The sequence below is a fragment of the Tyto alba genome, unplaced genomic scaffold (assembly GCF_018691265.1).
Source record: "Tyto alba isolate M040663 unplaced genomic scaffold, T.alba_DEE_v4.0 Super-Scaffold_41, whole genome shotgun sequence".
Classification (NCBI taxonomy): Eukaryota; Metazoa; Chordata; class Aves; order Strigiformes; family Tytonidae; genus Tyto; species Tyto alba.
In genome coordinates, this window is record NW_024881317.1 from 16886503 (window position 1) to 16905603 (window position 19101).

Sequence of the window (19101 nt, forward strand, 5' to 3'; positions counted from 1 at the left end):
GGAAACGGCCAACACCTAGGAAGAGCAACATCTGAGCAGCTGGTCCTGCTTTTTAAAATTTATGCTTCACTGAGACAAACAGGAGGCTAACAGGTTAATTTCTATTTTCAAATATTCTTTTAGATGGAGAGAGTTTCTTGCAGGGGCTGAGGATGTCTTTATCACCAGCAACAGAGAGCCCCACTGTCTTATTCCAGTCAGGATGGAATATTGCCTCAAGGTAACATTCTTTTTTTTGTTTGGGTCAGTAAGATCTCTTTAAACAGGGAATTAGAGTTTAGTGCTTCACCTAAGAATCTTAAAGATACAGGTGATATGAAGGAGGGGCTTTGGGGTTCTTTTTTTGTACGGTTTGGTTTTGGTTTTTTTGTTAACTACCCAAAAAAAAAAAAAAAATCTCTCATGCATCTCCCAAAAGAAGGCCAAGAGGGGAAGAACCAGAGAACTGCCAGAATACATATTCCAAGGAAAGACAGACAGAACAGAAACACTCCTGAAGCATCCCCTCTCAGGGGATCTCCATGCCCATTTTCCTCAATTTCCAAACTGGAAACACATCTCTTCCTTTCATACATACATAAAAAAATCTGATAGATTGGTATCTAAGAAGAGAAAAAAGTGTTCCTCCAGAAATTGGAGAATTAATTGGAATGAATTGAATTAATTGTAACAGCACAGTTCCACCCAGCCTTGAAGACTGAACAGCTAATATTATATAATTGATAGAAATATATACGGTGTTTAAAATATTCTATGCATTAGGTTTAATAATACCACATTTTTTAGCTTCATCAAACAGGAAATTTTCCTAAAATAGATGGTAGAAAACAACAAAGGTAAAAGAGAAAACAAGAGCCCATAAATAGAAACTCTCAGAAAAAACACAAAACAAACCTAGAGTTTTGAAAAAAAGTGAATGGACAGTTGACCACTGTTCATGAAAAAAAGTTTGATGAATCATTTTTCAGCCAATTAAAATCAGAATGGCTATTGAAGTTAAGAGTCCAACTATAAAGCTGTTACTTGTTCTGGCTTTTATTATTATGGTGAAGATGGAAATGTCAAATAAGAGTGTAGCAGAAAAGAGAAAATATCTCAACAAATCATAAAACAGATCTTAAAGGGAAATAAAATAATCCACTCAGTACAACTGTAGAATAATTGTATCTGTCCTTAGGTATTATCATATAAGTAAGTCAACAGGAAGGACAGCCTTCCGCGGAAGATGGTAAACATTGTAAAAGTCAGCCTTAGTCTTTAATGACTTTTCTGTAAGTCTTAAAAAATGTCAACTCTAATCTGACATGTCATTCTTAAGATACATCATAACAAGAATAAAGCGTGTGCATAGACACATACCTCTTTTCTGGCTTGGCGTTCTGCCTCAGGGCCTGGGAATGCCTGCTGCCTCTCAGTGCTCCCCTGCTCAGATGGCTGTTATTACGGCCTCCAGAAGAAGCCGATGCCCGAAGGCCAGCCCAAAGCTGCTCTTCATTCCTGTGAAGTGGCACAGATGTACGGATGGCAGAAATGACATGGCCAGGATAAGCAGTCAGCGAGTCCTCGCGGTGGCGGGAGTGCTGATGAGCAAGAGTTCTCTCGGAGGCCGGGTACTGCTGCCCTGGCCTGCGGTAGCCCCTCTCCCGGTAATAGGCTGGGAGGCAGGGCCGCGTTTGCTCCATCACACCACCACTGCAGCTCCGAGAGCAGGCAGACCAGGGGCCCCAGCTTCCCCACATGCCTGGGATTCCTGCACTGCTATCCTCAGATGCATCTCTTTGCTCTTCTATCCTCTGGGGAACCTGTGGGCACAACAGATTGACTTAGGAACAAGACTTCACGCTGTAATACGAGGAGAGCACTAATACACTTTTTAAGCCATTTACTCTGCAGTCACAAGTGAAGCTCAGTGACGTTGGAAGTCACCTGGCTTATTCATTCCCTGTCAGACGGCTGCCTATTCTGCCAGCATGGGAGCAAGTCTCCTAAAGCCATCAACCATTCAGACCAAAAGTAGTTTCTGGACTATCCGGATAGGGATAGATGTTCTTTAGTTCTCAGCAATGGAAAGCATTATGTGATGTAAAGCTTGGAAATGGGGAGATTGAAAACTGTTCACAAAGGCAGGAATTAAGGTCCTATTTGGTGACAAACTTGTGTTAACAGACACTTTCTTCCACCCTGATGCCTCACCAATGGAGATTGCTAGCAGTTGCAATATTATTTCAGGAACTCCCATCTAATGTGGAACTTTTTAGGAAAGCAATAACATAAGAGGACAGGCTGATTTCCAAACAGCCAAAAATACTGTGATAGTTAACTCTTGTATTACCACTTTTCCCCATATTAATGGTTCTAGGAAGAGAGCTATTCAAGATGACTCACCCAATCCTACATTCACAGAAATCTCCATCAAATTCAATAAAGACAGGAAAAATCATTGGTCTTGGGTGTTCAGTGCCGCTTAGCCCATACTCACCATTCTGCAGCAGAAGGAAAGCAAAACAAAGAACCCCAAAGAGAGGGGGGGGTTCTCTTGAAGGAATCTAGGAAGGATTAGGACAGTCAGGGACTGTTACTGCAGGGAGAGTTAACCCCTCAAGCTGTGGCCAAATATTTAAATATCCTGACCTTGTGGTTGGCAAGGTATCAGCACAGCCTAGAACCCTCCATCCTCATCTCCCTATGTATTTGTGCCCCAGGCTTCACCCATTCCTGGAGCTAGACATAGTCAGTGTTTCACGCTGGGCTGAGTCCTCAACTTTGTCACACAGAATTTAGGACTATTTTCATTAAACACATAGTTTTCCTGTTGCTTCCCTTGCCCAGCTGACTGAATCACAACTTTTCAAGGCAGGCTTTCATTCTCTGAGTCTCATAACTATTAATACGCAGAACATTCTTTTAAGCAAGCATCCTTTAATAGTTTATTTATATTCTGATTAACCTTTGTGCCAACAAGCACACACGCCTATCAATTCAATTAGGAGACAAAGAAAGGTATTGACCAAAACCAAATGCTTGCCGTACCCCGCCACCCCTATTCAAGTGTGTATCTACCTCAAAACGAGCTTTGGAAAGACAGCCTTGTCTGTCTATATGTCATTTCTCCCCCCTTCAAAGGATGACCTCCTAAACATGTAACCTCTGTTAATAATTTTGCCTCAAACTTTATTGTATAATAGCAAAAGATTAACATCTACATACTTTGCCTCTAGTCACAGGTGACATGCACAGTCACTAACTGAACTGCAACCCACCTATGCCAGTGAGCACAGCTATAAACAGCCAGCTGTAAACATGGCAGGCTTTGATGGAATGTGGTTTGCAAACATGGGCTGAATACACCATTAGATTATGAAAAGCCAAGCCAGTCAGGGTTTGTGGTGCTGCTGTGTAATACTCAGTTGTGGTCTACATAATCTGAAACATTTCCCCCCTTTGAGGTTGCTCTCACACTTTCATCACCAACCACAGAAAAAAAATGCATTTAATTATAACTTGTGAATAATAAAAAGCATCTGCATTAGTGTGATATGTTACCCATTTCTCCAATGTTATTTGAAAACAGGAGCAGATGTCTCTGTATTTAATATCCTTTTTTTTTTTCCTGTGGGTACCCCATTTGGCATCAGCCTTTTAAATCCAATAGCTTGTACAACCTAATACCGCATAATGTCAAAATTATTAATAACATGCAACAAGATCTTGGTTTCTGGCTGTTATATTTGCTTTCACATCCAATAACAGAACACCACTGGCTCACAATTTGACCAGCTAAACAAGCTATTCTTCAGTGTGTGATTTTTTCAGTGAATATTCACTGTTCATACTTACACTACACATTAATGTAGCTCTACCACAGGTATAAAAGTATAACAGTTACACACAGAGAAATATATAAAACAGAGTAATATATATAATAGTCCATTTGTCTGGACTATTTCTTAATCATTTCTATGATGGTTCAGTACACCTTTTTTTTAAAAGCCAGAGACACTCATTCAGGCAACAGCTAAAATCTATTAGTCTGCAAGCAACTGAAGTCATCATCAACATAAGAAATATTCCGTTAATGCAGAAATAGAAACTGATATAATAGTGACAAGTGTTGACCTGTTGCAGAGAAAACCTTCCAGCTGCCAAACTTCATTACAGCAAGAATTGTTTCAGATAAAATGATACTTTAAATGACTGAAGGCGATGTAAAGTAATTTCACACCCCTTAATCTTCACAGTAAAAGAGTCCTAGACATAGCACAGGAAGGTCTAATCTAGCTGTTTAAGTAAGAACATCATAATAAAACTAACCAAAAAGTAACAATATATAATGTCTTATACTGATGTACAGATTCATCAATACTATTTAGTTATAAAATTACAAAATTCTGAGATTGAAATTTTCAGTAGCAAATCAGGTTATGCACTTTAATGTTTAATTAAGGTCTCTGTTTTCTTACTTTGATAAAGATGGAGGCTGCAGACAAATCTTTAGAGATGACGTGATTAATGGCATAATCTACTCAGTGAAACCTACTGCAAAAAACTGAATAAATTGCAGCCACTTAGCCTAAGGAATGTAAAACGTAGGGTCAATAAAGAATCTTACAAATAGTTCACATAAGTAGACACAAAGAGCTGATCGTTTCCTCTTTGCAGCGAATTGTTCCCCATGTCTATAGCCAACACACAAGTAACAGTGGATTTAAATTTAATCAGAGGTGATACAAATTAGCAAGTAGGAAAAACTACTTATTGGAAAGGCAAAGCAGGGGAACAGATTGCCTGAGGAGATCCTGGCACCACCGAGGCTGATCCCCAACCTCTACCGGGAACAACTGACCCTTCCCTGGGGCAGAGGAGCTCAACTGCTGGACTCACAGGTCACCTCCCGTCCTTCCCTCCAGTGATTTCCAAGTTACTTTGTAGCCAGTAATGAATTCTACCACAGCCCTAGGATATAGCCAAGAAACTGCAGGTAGCTACCAGAGACGGCTGAAGTATTCCAGAACACCTTAGAAACACCACGTATCCAGAGATTCTTGATGCTAGGTACCTCCTCCTCTCCCTTTAAAAATTATCCATTTAAACAGCACACTTTCTAAAGGGAAGAGTTTGAACCTGCACTGGGGAACATATGAAATGCATACTGAATTTTCCTTGCCAAGTTAAGTCATGAAAGTAATTTCTTTAATAGAATCGCATAGCCTGCAACAGGGAGAGATCAACTAACCCATCTATTTTCACGTAGTTTATGTTTGATTTCTTCTCTAAGTGACTTCGTAAAATTCATTCTAATCATACATGCGCCATCAAAAAGATTTCTATCTCCTACAAGTTAATCAACAAGCAAATATTTTGCTCTACAAATAAAATCTATTATTTCCCTTAATTTCACCCCATAATTCTAGCCCTTTCTTTCCTATACATTTTTCAGTCATTTAGCAGGACAAAGTTTGTAAGAGGAAGTAATAAATTTCACTAGGTACAGCTGTATAATAAACAATGTAAAGGAAGACAACCTCTCAGGTGTGCAAGCGTTTGCCATTACTACATCTGCAGTCCTATCAAGTTCCTATCAAAGATTCTTTAAATCAGAAATTTTCTTCATAATAGCTGTTATGCACCAAGTAACTTCAAAACTTGTCACCTTTCTAACAGTGAGTGGCAAACTGAATTGAGGCTACATTTTTAGAAGGGTAGTTGCAGGGTCTCTTTTCTCCCTGTACATATCAGCACTGCTTCCCTTACCTTCTTTTCCCCCAGTTTTCTTGCATTTTGATAGTTTGTTACTTTTGTAAACAGGAACTGTATTACATTCAGGTTTTATTCTGACAGTCGTCTTCTTTGAATTAGGCAGTCTCTAAAACTGTTGGAGTTTGTCCTGTTTTTTTTATTTTTTTTATTTTTTTTCTTCAAAAACATCATTGATGTATAGATTAAATATATGAGGTCAGTGTGTAAAAACTACGTAAAGACTAAAACTTCAGAAAGGAAGTAATTTATTTACCTAAATTAACCTGGCTGAACTGAATACATAGAAAAAGCCAGAAAAACACCCTTATTTCAAGAGGTCACAAATGATCTGATTTAATCAGAACCTGTGAGAAGCTCAGAACTTCTCAATATTTGGGTCATTTATTTAGAAATAATAGAAGAGAAAAACATCAATACCAGCCCAAAGTCTGTTTCGGGCACAGTTAGACAGATAAGAGAATTCACCAAAATCTTAATGAAAATACCACTGTGGGCAGGCAGTCTATGCAACCATGTAATTTCAAGTTTAATTTTATCTTTGTAAGAGATATTAAGAATCTCCCTGTTTCTTGATGTTTGTTTGTTTTTTTTTTTCCTCCCTGCTTCTTTGAGGGGTTTTTTGCTTATAAATTTGTTTGTTGTACAAGATCCATAAGATAATACTTGCGATTTAACTTACTGTTTTTGAACACCAAACAGAGCAAGCTAATAAAATTATTAAGACAGCAGAAGTCAATACAAAAAAGAGGAAGATGTTTATCCACATGGAGACAAGAAAACAAATACTAATTCCTCTGTTTTCCCTCATTTTCCCTGGGTCCATGCAACATGCATCATATTTGCTTCTTTGTTTAACTAATCAAGTTAAGAAAGACAATTAAAAACACATCACCAAAATCTTCTCTCAAACCAACTTTGTACAACTCCCATTGTCTTAAATGTTAACAAGGCAATTGTTTTGTTCTGCATACAAAACATTCAATATTGATTCCATGCAGAACTAAATAAATGCATAGGGAATATTTAAGACCATGGAATTTAATCCTAAATGCAGAACTAAAAATCCATAACTAGCATTCAATATTACCGTGAATTGTGGAGGAACTACAGTGGAAATAAGTTTATTTGATTTTAAATATTTCACACACACACATTTTACTTATCATCAATGCAACAGGCAAGAATGTGTAGATTGCAGAGTTATGAAAATTCTATATAACATGGGTAATAAATTGGAAAAAAAAAACCCTGAAAGCAGAATATTTTCAAAGACTTTGTCTCTTATTTCCATAATTACATGCACTATCTTTTTATGTTCGGGGGCGGGGGGGAGGGGTAAGGAATCTAACTTTATATTATTTAGTTGCTTACTTCCAAATTTTAAGGATTTCAGAAATCTGAAGTTACCCTATAGAATTTTAACATGTTTAGTAGCTTTTAGGCAGACTGATTTTCCATTAAATCATGGCCTAATGCAATCATTGAGTCTTTCCTCACTTTTATTGTTACAGTCTTAGATCTTATTAAATTAAACCTGCTACCAGTAGGCTGACATAGATTGCATTTTAAATAGAAAAATAGTTTATCCTGAATTCATACAGTTCAGCAATCAATCTGATCCTGAATCAAAAATTCCAGCAAAAACTAGGAGTGCACAAGCTATTGAAATACAATGCAAATTTCTAGTACCACCTCCATCAGAATTTAGAAGATCTGTACCTCTGGATTTCAGCAGCAGTTGTTGAAACTATACTATGCAAGAATGTCCCTGAAGAGGAAATATCACTTGAACTGAAAGCCACAAATATTTCAAATTTAACTAGTTGTGCATGAAGACAATGACTGACAAGGCACTGACCAACACTGATTTTAAGTATTGTGAGATACTTCAACCTGTTAAACTTCAGCTTACATATAAGTTAACTGTTCAGAAAAGTAGAAAAACAGTGGATAAATCAGAGGCTCATTTAACCCAGTATTATATTTCTGACTGTGTGGAAGAAGCAAAGGTTTAAGGAATAGTATAAATACCAGGACACGTTTAGAAACATCCATGGATCCTCTGCTTCCAGCTAATCAGTAATTTAAGGGCCTCCTGGAGCTCATCACCATATTCAGATTGTTTTTCATACTCACAACTGGACTGGACAATTAATCCCTCTTTTAGCATGTTTTTGATATTGGCTTCCAAAAGATTTTGCATTTTACATTGAAAAAGTGCTTCCTTTTCCTCTGGTTAAACATGCAGCCTGACAATTTCACTGTCTCCCTAATTTTTTTGTTATGATAAATGAAGAATGATCATTCTGTATTCTCCTTCACCATACCATGATGTTTGATTTGAAATCATTAACATAATCCGATTCCGGGACCTCTCGCTGAAATTCAGCAGTCCTAATCTGTTCAATCTCCTTCTGTGCAGAAAATGGGCCAAAGTTTGGATTGTTCTCATTCTCAGTGCCTTTTCCAATCCTACATTTTGACAGGGGTGTCCGATGCTGCATACAGTACCCCAAATGTAAATTTAAGACGGATTTTCACAGTAATAATGATCACAATGCTTGGTGACAGTATATGCCTTTTAACCAGCTACTTAATTAAGCTGCTATAGCCACAGACAATATTACTAAGTATTTTGCAGATACTGAGCATGTTATAGCACTCCAAATTCATAACTGAAAAAGGATACAAGACAATGACAAGCTTTAAATCTGGATATATCTAAATCAAATAAGATATTTCTGGTTTTTGTTTTTTTGGGGTGTTTTTTTTTTGTTTTTTTTTTTTCTCCAATTTCAGTTTAGACATAATAATGCTATTTTTCATAGATTTAATTTCTAGCACGTTATCCAGCATTTCTTTTTCCTGGTTAAATACCCTGAATTTAAATGGATTCATGAACAAATTAACTACATCATATTCCTAATTATACATCTGAAAGGGATGTAACAGGCATGAATGTAAGTATTGCAAAGCCGTATGATATTACTTTCATCCACAGGCAAAGAAATTGTGTCCAGAAGGACATTTTATCACCTGCTCGGAAAAATGCTACCAACAGTATTCACTCAGTAAACTCATGTTCGTGTGCTGGATGCAAAGTGGAATTAACAGAAACCAGCATGCCATTTTTTATTTTAAGCTACTACTACTACTATCACATTTGTCCTGTGCTGCCCAGAGCAAAGAGTCCTAATCCTGTTAATATCCCTCCACACCCTTCAGGCTTTAGCTTTTTTTTCATTGCCACTTCCATGGTGGTTCTTCTCATTATGCCACATGTGGTAATCCATGCTATGACACCAGACTGTCACCATCATTATTAAAGGAGTGTTAAGGCACTTGGAAAACACAACCTCATCTTCTTTATTCCGTTACCCCAAGGTCGCAACTCCTTTACTTTTATAGCTGTGACTGACTGAAGATTTTGCTAGGGCAAACCTGTCACGGAAGATGTGCATGCAGTTTTTATCATAGCCAGGCTCATCCTGACTGAGGATTCAGAAAGCCAGTATAATAGTATACTGTTATTATTAAAAATGAGTATGTCATATTTGGGACAAGATGAACCAGTATCCTTCATGAACATTCACCATCTTCTTAGGTAATTGTTCAATGATAAATCCCACAAAGTAAGAGCTACTCTTTGCCCTCTTAAAATTTCAAGAGTGTAAAAAAACAAAAGCAGGCAGACTCACAGAAACTAGAAGCGAACTGCAGTTCAGAGTAGAGGATGCCAAATTTTGAATGGGCTGAGGAAATTATAGTTTAGTTTTAGAATCTGTTCAAATGTAACATTATTGTATTTCCCTGCTAGTGTTGTAAACACATCTATGGAACGGGTTTAATTCTTTCACCAGTCTAAGCACCTTAAAGGAATATTCTTCCAGTATTAGCTCAACTGATTTCCAATAAAGGCCATACCTATATAGCCATGACAACTTCCCAGCAGAAAGTCTTTACAGTCCATTTTATAGACATTCATTTACCACAACCATATTCTTTATGTCTCTTACAAGAAACATGTGGAGCATTGGTGGTTTGATAAAAAACAATCTGCCAAAAAGCCCCTAAAAACTGCAGATAACTCAGACCTCTCAAGGCTAACAGAAAAATGGAGCAGAGGCCAAACAAAACATCATGACACAATGTGTACATGTCTGCCTGGTTAGTATGCTCCGCTATTTTAATCCTTCAGTGCATTTTGGAAGCCTTTAATCAGAGATGTAGTAAACCATTTGAATTTTACAGTACATGGTAAGTGTAAATATTACCAGCTTAAACGATTTGGGTTTCCGTTTGTTGTATAAAAACTCCGTCTGAACATCTGTGCCTGTGAAGATTAAAGGGCTAAAATGGCTGGAAATAGAGGACCTTTGTATTCACAAATCACTGAAGGGAGTTACAATGCCTGGAAAGCTTAACTGCCCCTTCAACCAACTTTGACCACATCTGAAGAAACCTTAACATTATTTAAATAGTCTAGAGAGTAAGCAGCTCTGAAAAAGGTTCGGAACACTTTTTGTGCCAACAGACCTTGAAGCTTCCTCCAAGTTTGGCTAATTTTTTTTACACCAAGACCACCTCCTTGCGCTCTGTGAGCTTAGTGATTTAAGGCAGAGGGGTTTTTTTCCATTTTTCTGTGAGACCACTAAGTGCTTCCAAGTAAAGAGATGGCTCACTCCTCACCTCACTTCTATCGGCTCTACATAATCACTCCTTGTCTACAGTAAGATTGCTTCCAAATTACAGTAAGAGAAAGATGATAAGCATCAGGCCCTCACTATATCACAAATCAGGCTTTTTTATTTTAATAAATTATTTCCTCATCATTGACTATCATCTGTGACCTATTGTCGTGGTTTGAGACAGGTCGGCAGCCAACCACCACGCAGCCACTCTCTCTCCCTTCTCTTCCAGCCGTAAGAAGGGACAGAGAGCCAGGCTTGGCGTTCGAGATAGGACTGGGAGGGGGAAAAATCCCCCTTTACGGTCACGAGCAAAAGGCAGACTCGTTAGGGGAAGAAAAAAAAGAACATACATTTTTTACAGACACTAACAACACGTAACAGAGTAGGACAGTGAGAAGCATTGCCACATCTTGAGAACAGCTTCCCCTCACCCCCCCCTTCTTCCCAGGCTCAACTCTGCTCCCAATATCTCTACCTCCTCCCCCAGCAGTGCAGGGGCAGGGAATGGAGGGTGCAGTCAGTGCTGCTGCTTCTTGCATCTTTGGTGGGGGGAACTTCTGGAACTTGTTCCCCCTGCTCCATTGTGGTCCCCCTCTCACAGGAGACAGTTCTCCACAAACTTTCTCTGATGTGAGTCCCTCTCACAGGCCGCAGCATTCCCCACACTGCTCCAGCGTGGGTCACCAACTTTCTTCAGCTGGATTCCCTCCCACGGCTGCAGACCTTCCCGAGCTGCTCCGGCGTGGGACTCCCCCGCATACTGCAATCCTCACAGCACTGAATTACAGCAGCGGGGCTACCTTTTCCCATGAGACCCCGGCCTTCTTCGAGCACAACACCTTGATCAATCAGGTGGAAACCACAGGCCATAAATCAATGTCTGCTCCACCGTAGATCTTCATGGGTGGCGGGGGGGGGGCCGCCCTGCCATCTCACCACAGGATACAGGGGGGTCTCTGCTCCGGCACACCTCCCCCCTCCTTTCTTCCTCCGTTCCTCCACTGACCTTGGTGTTCACGCAGCTGCAGCAACTCCTCCTCATAAGACCCACTGCCCGTCACCACATCCCTTCTTAAATACGTTATCACAGAGGCGCAGCTGATGGCTCAGTTTTCAAGCAGAGGTGGAGCTGACTTGGAGCTGGGGGAGCTTTGAGAAGCTTCTCACAGGGGGCCGGCCCCTGTAAACCCCTCCCCTGCCACCAAAAAACCCCACCATTCACTCAAACCCAGGACATATATGTCACTCAGCTTGTACTACCCTAGGCCTTTTCCAGGTCAATCATCTTCAACTGTGACAAAGCTGCTGCTATTCTATCATATTTCTACATTTCAAAAAATTCTTTGGGATCCACATGTGGTGGAAACATCGATTTATTTATTCAGTAATTAACATAACACCTCTCAATATCTCTCAGTGCATCATCCACCCATCACTTCAGAAGCAGAGAGGACAAGCTGTCATAAAATAGAAAGCAACATTCCATAGCAAAACTCATTTGTGAATCCCAAAAGCTTCTCATCTTTATCGTTGCAGTGATCCAAAGCCTGGGACAGAACTAGCATGCAATACTGCTCTGAAGGAAGATGAGAAGCTTATCTATGACCTTGTAAGTTCACCTGCTCTGGAATCCAACTGGAACAAAGATCCTTTCATTTTATGCAGAGAAACACAGAACAAGCTTTAAGCCCCTCATGCTCCAAGCTTAAAGAATTCGGTATTTTTCTATTAAAAAAAAAAAATAAAAAAATTCAGAGGTCCATGATAAAGAAGGTTAAAAGTAACAAAATCATTGGCTTTCATTTTTCAAAGAGTGTATTTGGATAAAATAATGTATCCTTATCCTGTCTCCTTCCCCCAAACAAAGAAGAATTTTATTTCCTAACTATTTTAATCCACAACATCAAGGACAGGGAATTAGTAACAACGCAGAGATAGCAAGAAAATTATTTCAGTTGTTCTAAATATTCTGTTGCATTAAAAATCTAATTTGAAAGGAAAATTTTGGGCATGAAATAAAACATCTCTCCTGTTTCCTACAGATCACTGTAATGAGAATAGCAATGTCTCTAGCTGGAAAGGCTCTATTTTACCAAATTTTCAATGAATAAAACAGCATGTATGTCTATACTGTTAAAGTCAAACAACTGTGCTGAAGGTAAGCAGATATACTGACCAGTGGAAAAACTACAAGAGAAATATGGACTACATATCAGTTGGTAGTATTTTATGGAATTGATGTGTATGAAAATACAGTAATTATGGACAGCAGTTGACTTATAAACAAGAAAAGCGTTACAAAAAAAGGAAAAGTGTGACATCTGCAAACACTCGTTGCAAGGAACACATACACAGCAGCTGTACACAGATACATGGTAACTAAGCTGCTCTAGTAAAATTCAGTTTGGTGTACACAGCCCAGCAGGACAGGGCCACAGTAACTCTGTAGTAGGCATGTTAGCAAGATGTGAGTTCCAGCTCAGCAAGTCCTGACAAAGTATAGATCAGTCACTGTTGACCTTAGAGCTTCACCCTACCTGGATTGCAGGGAAGAACACAGCCTTCCGTTACATGCTTCTGCTTCTCAGGATATATAGAAGCAAAGCAGTGCCCAGCTGTGGTGACATCCCAAGGTACTCCTTAGGACTATTAGGCATTAGCCCTAGTGTCTTGGCCAAAAGTCAAGCTTAGATATTAACTACTTCGTCTAACTCCAATTTCTGCTAGTGTTTCAAGGATATAGTACGCTTGCTTCATGCTTCACATTGTACACTACTATAGTGTGTTCAGATGTATTAAGCAGCTGTATCCTTTTCAGTTAACAGAATGGTGACTTTTATGGGGGGTGGTAGGGTAAAAGAACAATGCAAATGAAAAAACATTGCCATTCACTGTCATTACTACAATATAAATGATGGTGTAGCATCACATTTATACAGTTTCCTATATGAATCCTAAAAATGATATCACAGTCAGATTTAGTAACCAAATTCTTATCACACGGAATAGTACTCAGAGTTATCACCCTCTCTGTACCCTCTCCCTTCACATATCTGCATCACCCTCCTTCTACAGCACCATAGAAGAAATCGCTCCTAGCATCTTAAGCCTTTTGCAGTAGTGCAGTGTGCTGGAGCAAGAAACCAAGACTGCCAGGGAAAGTAAAGGTGGAAAGACAGAAAGATGAAAAGAAATAAGCAGCCTACTAAATTTTTTTCTAAGAGAGAACCGCAGGACCAAAACTAGTGTCCTTGCTTTTGTCCCTCAAAGTAGGTTGCCCAATTCATCTAAGAATATGCTAGAATTCCTTTAAGTCTTAGCATTTAATTTTACTGTTCCATTCCTAGAACAAACTTCAGGGAGGTACATGACCGCCCATAAAAATGTCTACCCTACAGGAGTCAAATGTAGATGTTAAGCAATTTAAAAACTCTAGATAAAGGCACGGATGCAGGCAAGGCGGTGGGTAGATGCAATATTTTGAATCATCTTGTCCTGAAGCAAAGGGAAAATGCATAGAACCTTGTGGTCAATCCACAGTGACAGATTAATTTGTTTAAAAGAACTGATAAACTCTTAATTCAGTTTAATGTATTCTGCCAATGCAATCAACACAGTGCTAGTATGTTGTGGATTTAAGGACAAAAAGGAAAACAGAGGTCAATCAGAAATTACTCCTCCTACAGGTAAGGAAAACTTCTGTCTCTACTGAAAAGAAACAAATACCATCCTCACCCCTCCAGAAACTCATGTGCTCCAAAAGCCAGTATACTACAGATAGGAAAGCTACTCTGAAGTAGATGTTAAATGTAGAAATTCACTCTTAAGAACAGAACTGCTATTTGAGTAAAGATGGGGTTTGGCCATTACATTGCATTTCTACTTAGGCCACATTTTCACAAGTAACTGAACTGCTCTAACAGCTCACCATGACCAAATGAGGGATCTTGGCCACCTTTCCCTTCCCCCTGTTCCTCTCTTTTTCCCTCGGCTCCTGCTCCTGTTCCTTATTTCTCCTAATTCAGCAGTGATGATCCTTCAACCAGCACATTCAAATCCAACACAAGAGAAAGGGAAGAAGAACCCACAAAAAGAACCCAACAGCACACATCTGAAAACATATTCACCTCCATATTTTGTGGGAAGTATAGTCACATTCACTTGATACATGGTTGCTTTTCACTGACACATTGTGTGTCTCACAGCAAGAAATAACACCCAGTTATTTCTTCTTTAATGTAGGTTCAGCATAAAGAAACAACACTAAACCCAAACAGGCCCAAAAGTCTTCAACAGTATTGTAGTGCCCCAATGAAACGCTTATAAAAATAAATCCTGACACTTCTTCCATACATTGAAAATTAGTTTGCTAACATACTGCCTCTCCATTGAAGTCAGTACTTATCTACAGTTGAGTGACAAAAAGATACACATGAATTCAAAGCAAATCCATTGTTTCAATGCTGGTATTTAATGCTATAACAGAAGCAAGATGTTAAAAAAAGGCAATATTTACATCAGAAATCTTATTTGGAGAAACTTTACTACTACCTATATTACCAATGTGACTGAAATAACGAAGACACAAATATAACTACAGCTTACTTTACTAACACAGCAACGTATAATTAATTAAAAATACACCCAGGAATGATTTCTGAAAAATTTGGAATACAGACTTCAGTGGTTTTCTGGGAGAAGGACATGTTATGTTTCATAGTTTAACTTTTTGTTCATCACAGCATGACAGTGATCAGATAAGGTTAAATATTATTTATTCAATAAAACAAGCATAGGGAGGGAGAACAGAGCACTTGACTGCAGGATGAGCAGCAGGAGGGCTGTTCATATGTCCAGTGATGATGGACAAGGAAAGTTAATTGTTCAAGTATTAACAAATATTTCAGTTTAAGCAGTTTCAGGCAGCTTGGTTGATTTTTAAATGCAAGTGGCAATTATTTGATTTTACATAACATTTCATCTTATTTTGCTAATATTCATGAGCATTCTGGCCTTGATATTTAGAAATTATATACTATGAATGATGAGTAAGTTAGTTAGATCATGAAAAAAACAACCTCCAGGAAGCTACTGACCAACGCTATGACCCATCTTCAGCAAGAAATCTTATGAGTCATAGAATTTTTATTTCTATCTAACGAACATACCATGTTTAATGTATTTGTATTACTGTCCAAACATTCTATTTACAGAGATGAGATTAACAAACAGAGCAGTACCATAAGCTCAGATGTTGGAAAATGTAAAGATGTTCTTTGGTTTCAGGTTTTGTGCACTTCTGACAGGAGAAGCAGCATTGTTTAAAGCAAATAAGCACAAAAGCTACTTCAATATAAAAATCAGGTAGCCAATATTTATGAAACTAGAAATTCTGTATTTGTCAATTCTGACTTTGTATGACAGACAAGCTTCCAAGACTTTAATTCCAAAATTATAAAATCTAAAAGCAGAAAACATTGCCCAACCAAATGCTTTCCTAAAAAATAAGTATCTTCTTACTAGCTAGTGTTCAAAACATTTTAACTGTAATAGCCAAGCTTAAGTTTCCCCAGGGTAAGAAAAGAAGGGGAATTGAAATGGAATAGTATGACATTTAGTCTGGGGAGTGGGGGGGGGCACTCCTGAAAGCAGGAGAGTTACAGAATAAACTGAAAATTAGAAAAAAAAATAAAAAACTTGTACTGCTATCCCCCCCAAGTCTTAATTCCATTATTTGCACTTCCCTACTGTGGAAGTAATTTGGCTCATTCTTCTATCTAACAGTCCCCAGGCTGTTATGTCAGAAACGGATTTTTGTGTGTGCATCTCAGGAAGGCAACCTGCTGAGCTCTACTCTTCCAGAATTCGTTGATGAAATTTCCCTTAAAAAAATGTCTTTTAAATTGCTGTTTGATAGGATAATCTTCTTTCTTTGTGTTAAAGTCCTAAACATATGCCACTAAGTCAAGAGTAGCTAAATGATATTTTAATAGTTCTAACATACTAACATAACTAGTATGATTTTAAACATGGATTCCAAAAAAAGCAGAAACAAAAGATGAAAATCTAGCAGGATTTTAAAATAAACAGAAAATAGTATTTCCTGATGGTTTTAAGTGTTCTCAAGTCCTAAAAAAAACCCAAGATCTCAGCTGTACTGTGGGTGTCCACAGGCAGTTACAACTGGGTTTCCATTAACTGCTTTGGGGATTGTCCTGGGTTTTATTTAATTTTCCAAAAAGTTATAGTGTAAGAAAAAAATCTAGACTATGTGCAAATATTTTAAAGAATTACTCAGCCAACCACCCAAATCCAATTCTCTGATTTTATCTCCCTGACCATAGATTTCAAAGCAAAAAAAAAAAAAAATTATTTGCAGGGTACACAAGACAGAATCGAAACACTCTCCAACACTGCACATTTAAGCATCAATCGTGCACACATACCGAACATCAAGCTGCAAAATAAACACACAGTGACTGGGTTATAAGCTGACATTTTATTAGAATTCAGCTCTAGTTACTCAGTTTCCACATACTGTACCATCTGAGTGGGTATATGGAAGTTACCAAACACCATTGCCTGACCAACCTAGTGGCCTCCTATGACGGAGTGACTGCATTAGCGGACAAGGGGAGACATATGGATGTCATCTATGAGACTTCTGTAAGGCCTTTGACACATTCCCCCACAACACCCTTCTATCTAAACTGGAGAGATATGGATTTGATGGGTGGACTGTTCAGTGGATGAGGAACTGGTTGGATGGTTGTATACAGAGGGTAGTGGTCAACTGCTCCAAGTCCAGCTGGAGATCAGTGACAAGTAGTGTCCCTCAGAGGATCACATATTGGGACCAGTACACTGTTTAATATCTTCATCAGTGGCATGGACATTGGGATTGAGTGCACCCTCAGCAAGCTTGCAGATGGAACCAAGCTGAGTGGTGCGTTTGTCATGCCTGAGGGATGAGATGCCATCCAGATGGACCTGGACAAGCTCGAGAAGTGGGAGCCCGTGTGAACCTCACAAGGGTCAATAAGGCCAAGTGCAAGGTCCTGCACATGGGTCGAGGAAATCCCTGGTATCAATACAGACTGGGGGATGAAGGGGTTGAGAGCAGCCCTGCAGAGGACTTGAGAGTACTGGTAAATAAAAAGCTGGACATGAGCAGACAATGTGTACTCGTTGTCCAGAAAACCAACTGTATCCTGGGCTGCAGCAAGTGTGGCCAGCAGGTCAAGGGAGAGGATTCTCCCCCTCTACTCTGTTCCCATGAGAACCCCACCTGCAGTGCCGTGTCCAGGTCTGGTACTCCCAGCACAGAATGAAATGGACCTGTTGGAGCCAGTCCAGAGGAGGCCACAAAAATGATCAGAGGGATGGAACATCTCTCCCGTGAAGAAAGGCTGAAAGAATTGGGATTGTTCAGCCTGAAGAAGAGAAGGCTCCAGGGAGACCTTATTGTGGCCTTCCAGTACTTAAAGGGGGCATATAAGAAATATGGGAAAGGACTTCTTATAGCAGGGCCTGTTGCAGTAGGACAAGGTGTAATGGTTTTAAACTAAAAGTGGGAAGATTTAGATTAGAACTAAGGAAGACATTTTTTACAACCAAGGGTGGTGAGACATCAGAACAGGTTGCCCAGAGAGTGGCAGATGCCCCATCCCTAGAAACAGTCAAGGTCAGGTTGGACGGGGCTTTGAGCAACCTGATATAGTTTAAGATCTCCCAGCTCATTGCAAGGGGGCTGGACTACATGACCTTTAAAGGTCCCTTCCAACTCAAGCTATTCTATGATCACTTTTGTTATTCATTACATTGTGAAAATGACATATTGTGACTGAAATCTCTCCTTCCGCCTCTTCCTCCCCCTCCCCCTTTCTTCTGACAAAATCAACATCCTCTCACATAGAGTGAACCCTGCCAAACAGCAGAGATCTGTGCAGGAATACACAGGAGATGCTTGCTGAAAATGCCAGCAAACACATGTCCAGGTGACTGGATAAAAATAACAGGAACAATTTCCAGAGCTACAAAGCTAAGAACTGACACTCCGTTAGAAACATGTCTGACTTGGCCTTCAGAACTATACTAATAGCCCCTTTTGTCTGGAGCTGATAGGTGGGTCAGAAGGTTTCTTAAAAGTTTAATAAATACAGACCTCCAGTCTAAACACAGTTTGGCATGAATAGAATCCTCTCCTGTCTAAGACCCGAGAATGACAGATAGCCTTGGATCTTGTATGAGATCGTCACTAGGAAACTTCTGTCTCTCTTGTTCTCAGTAAAAGGAACAGCTCCAAGATGGTTACCGTGCCCCTTAGTGCCATGCCTTCAGTCCCTTTAACCAGCACAGAAGACACTCCAGACCTGTGGCATTTCTCATTCAACTGAAAACAAAGAATCTGATTTTGTAGAAATTAATCTGGAGCTTCACAGAATGAAGCAATTGTTTCCCTGACTGACTATTTTAGTTAGTAGATTTTTCTCCCCTAAGGCCCTTTGGAAGTTGGACTGCAGCATCTCTCCACTGTCAATGTTACAAAAGTATGTCCAATTATATCGAGTACTGAAAACAGAGCAGCAGCATGACCATCTCAACTGCACAACAAAATAGAAGAGATCTCAAATGGCAAAAGTACAGTGTTGTA

At 39.2% G+C, this 19101-nt stretch overlaps 1 protein-coding gene across 2 annotated transcripts in view; it reads right to left on the reverse strand.

The window, feature by feature from the left end:
- The window catches only part of THSD4 (thrombospondin type 1 domain containing 4), a 351408-nt gene that overhangs the window by 265151 nt on the left and 67156 nt on the right, over positions 1-19101 (reverse strand). For both annotated transcript variants that reach the window (XM_032990466.2, XM_032990467.2), the window contains one exon: positions 1360-1802. In XM_032990466.2, the coding sequence (XP_032846357.2) occupies positions 1360-1802 (443 nt within the window). The remainder of the gene's footprint in view (positions 1-1359; positions 1803-19101) is intronic.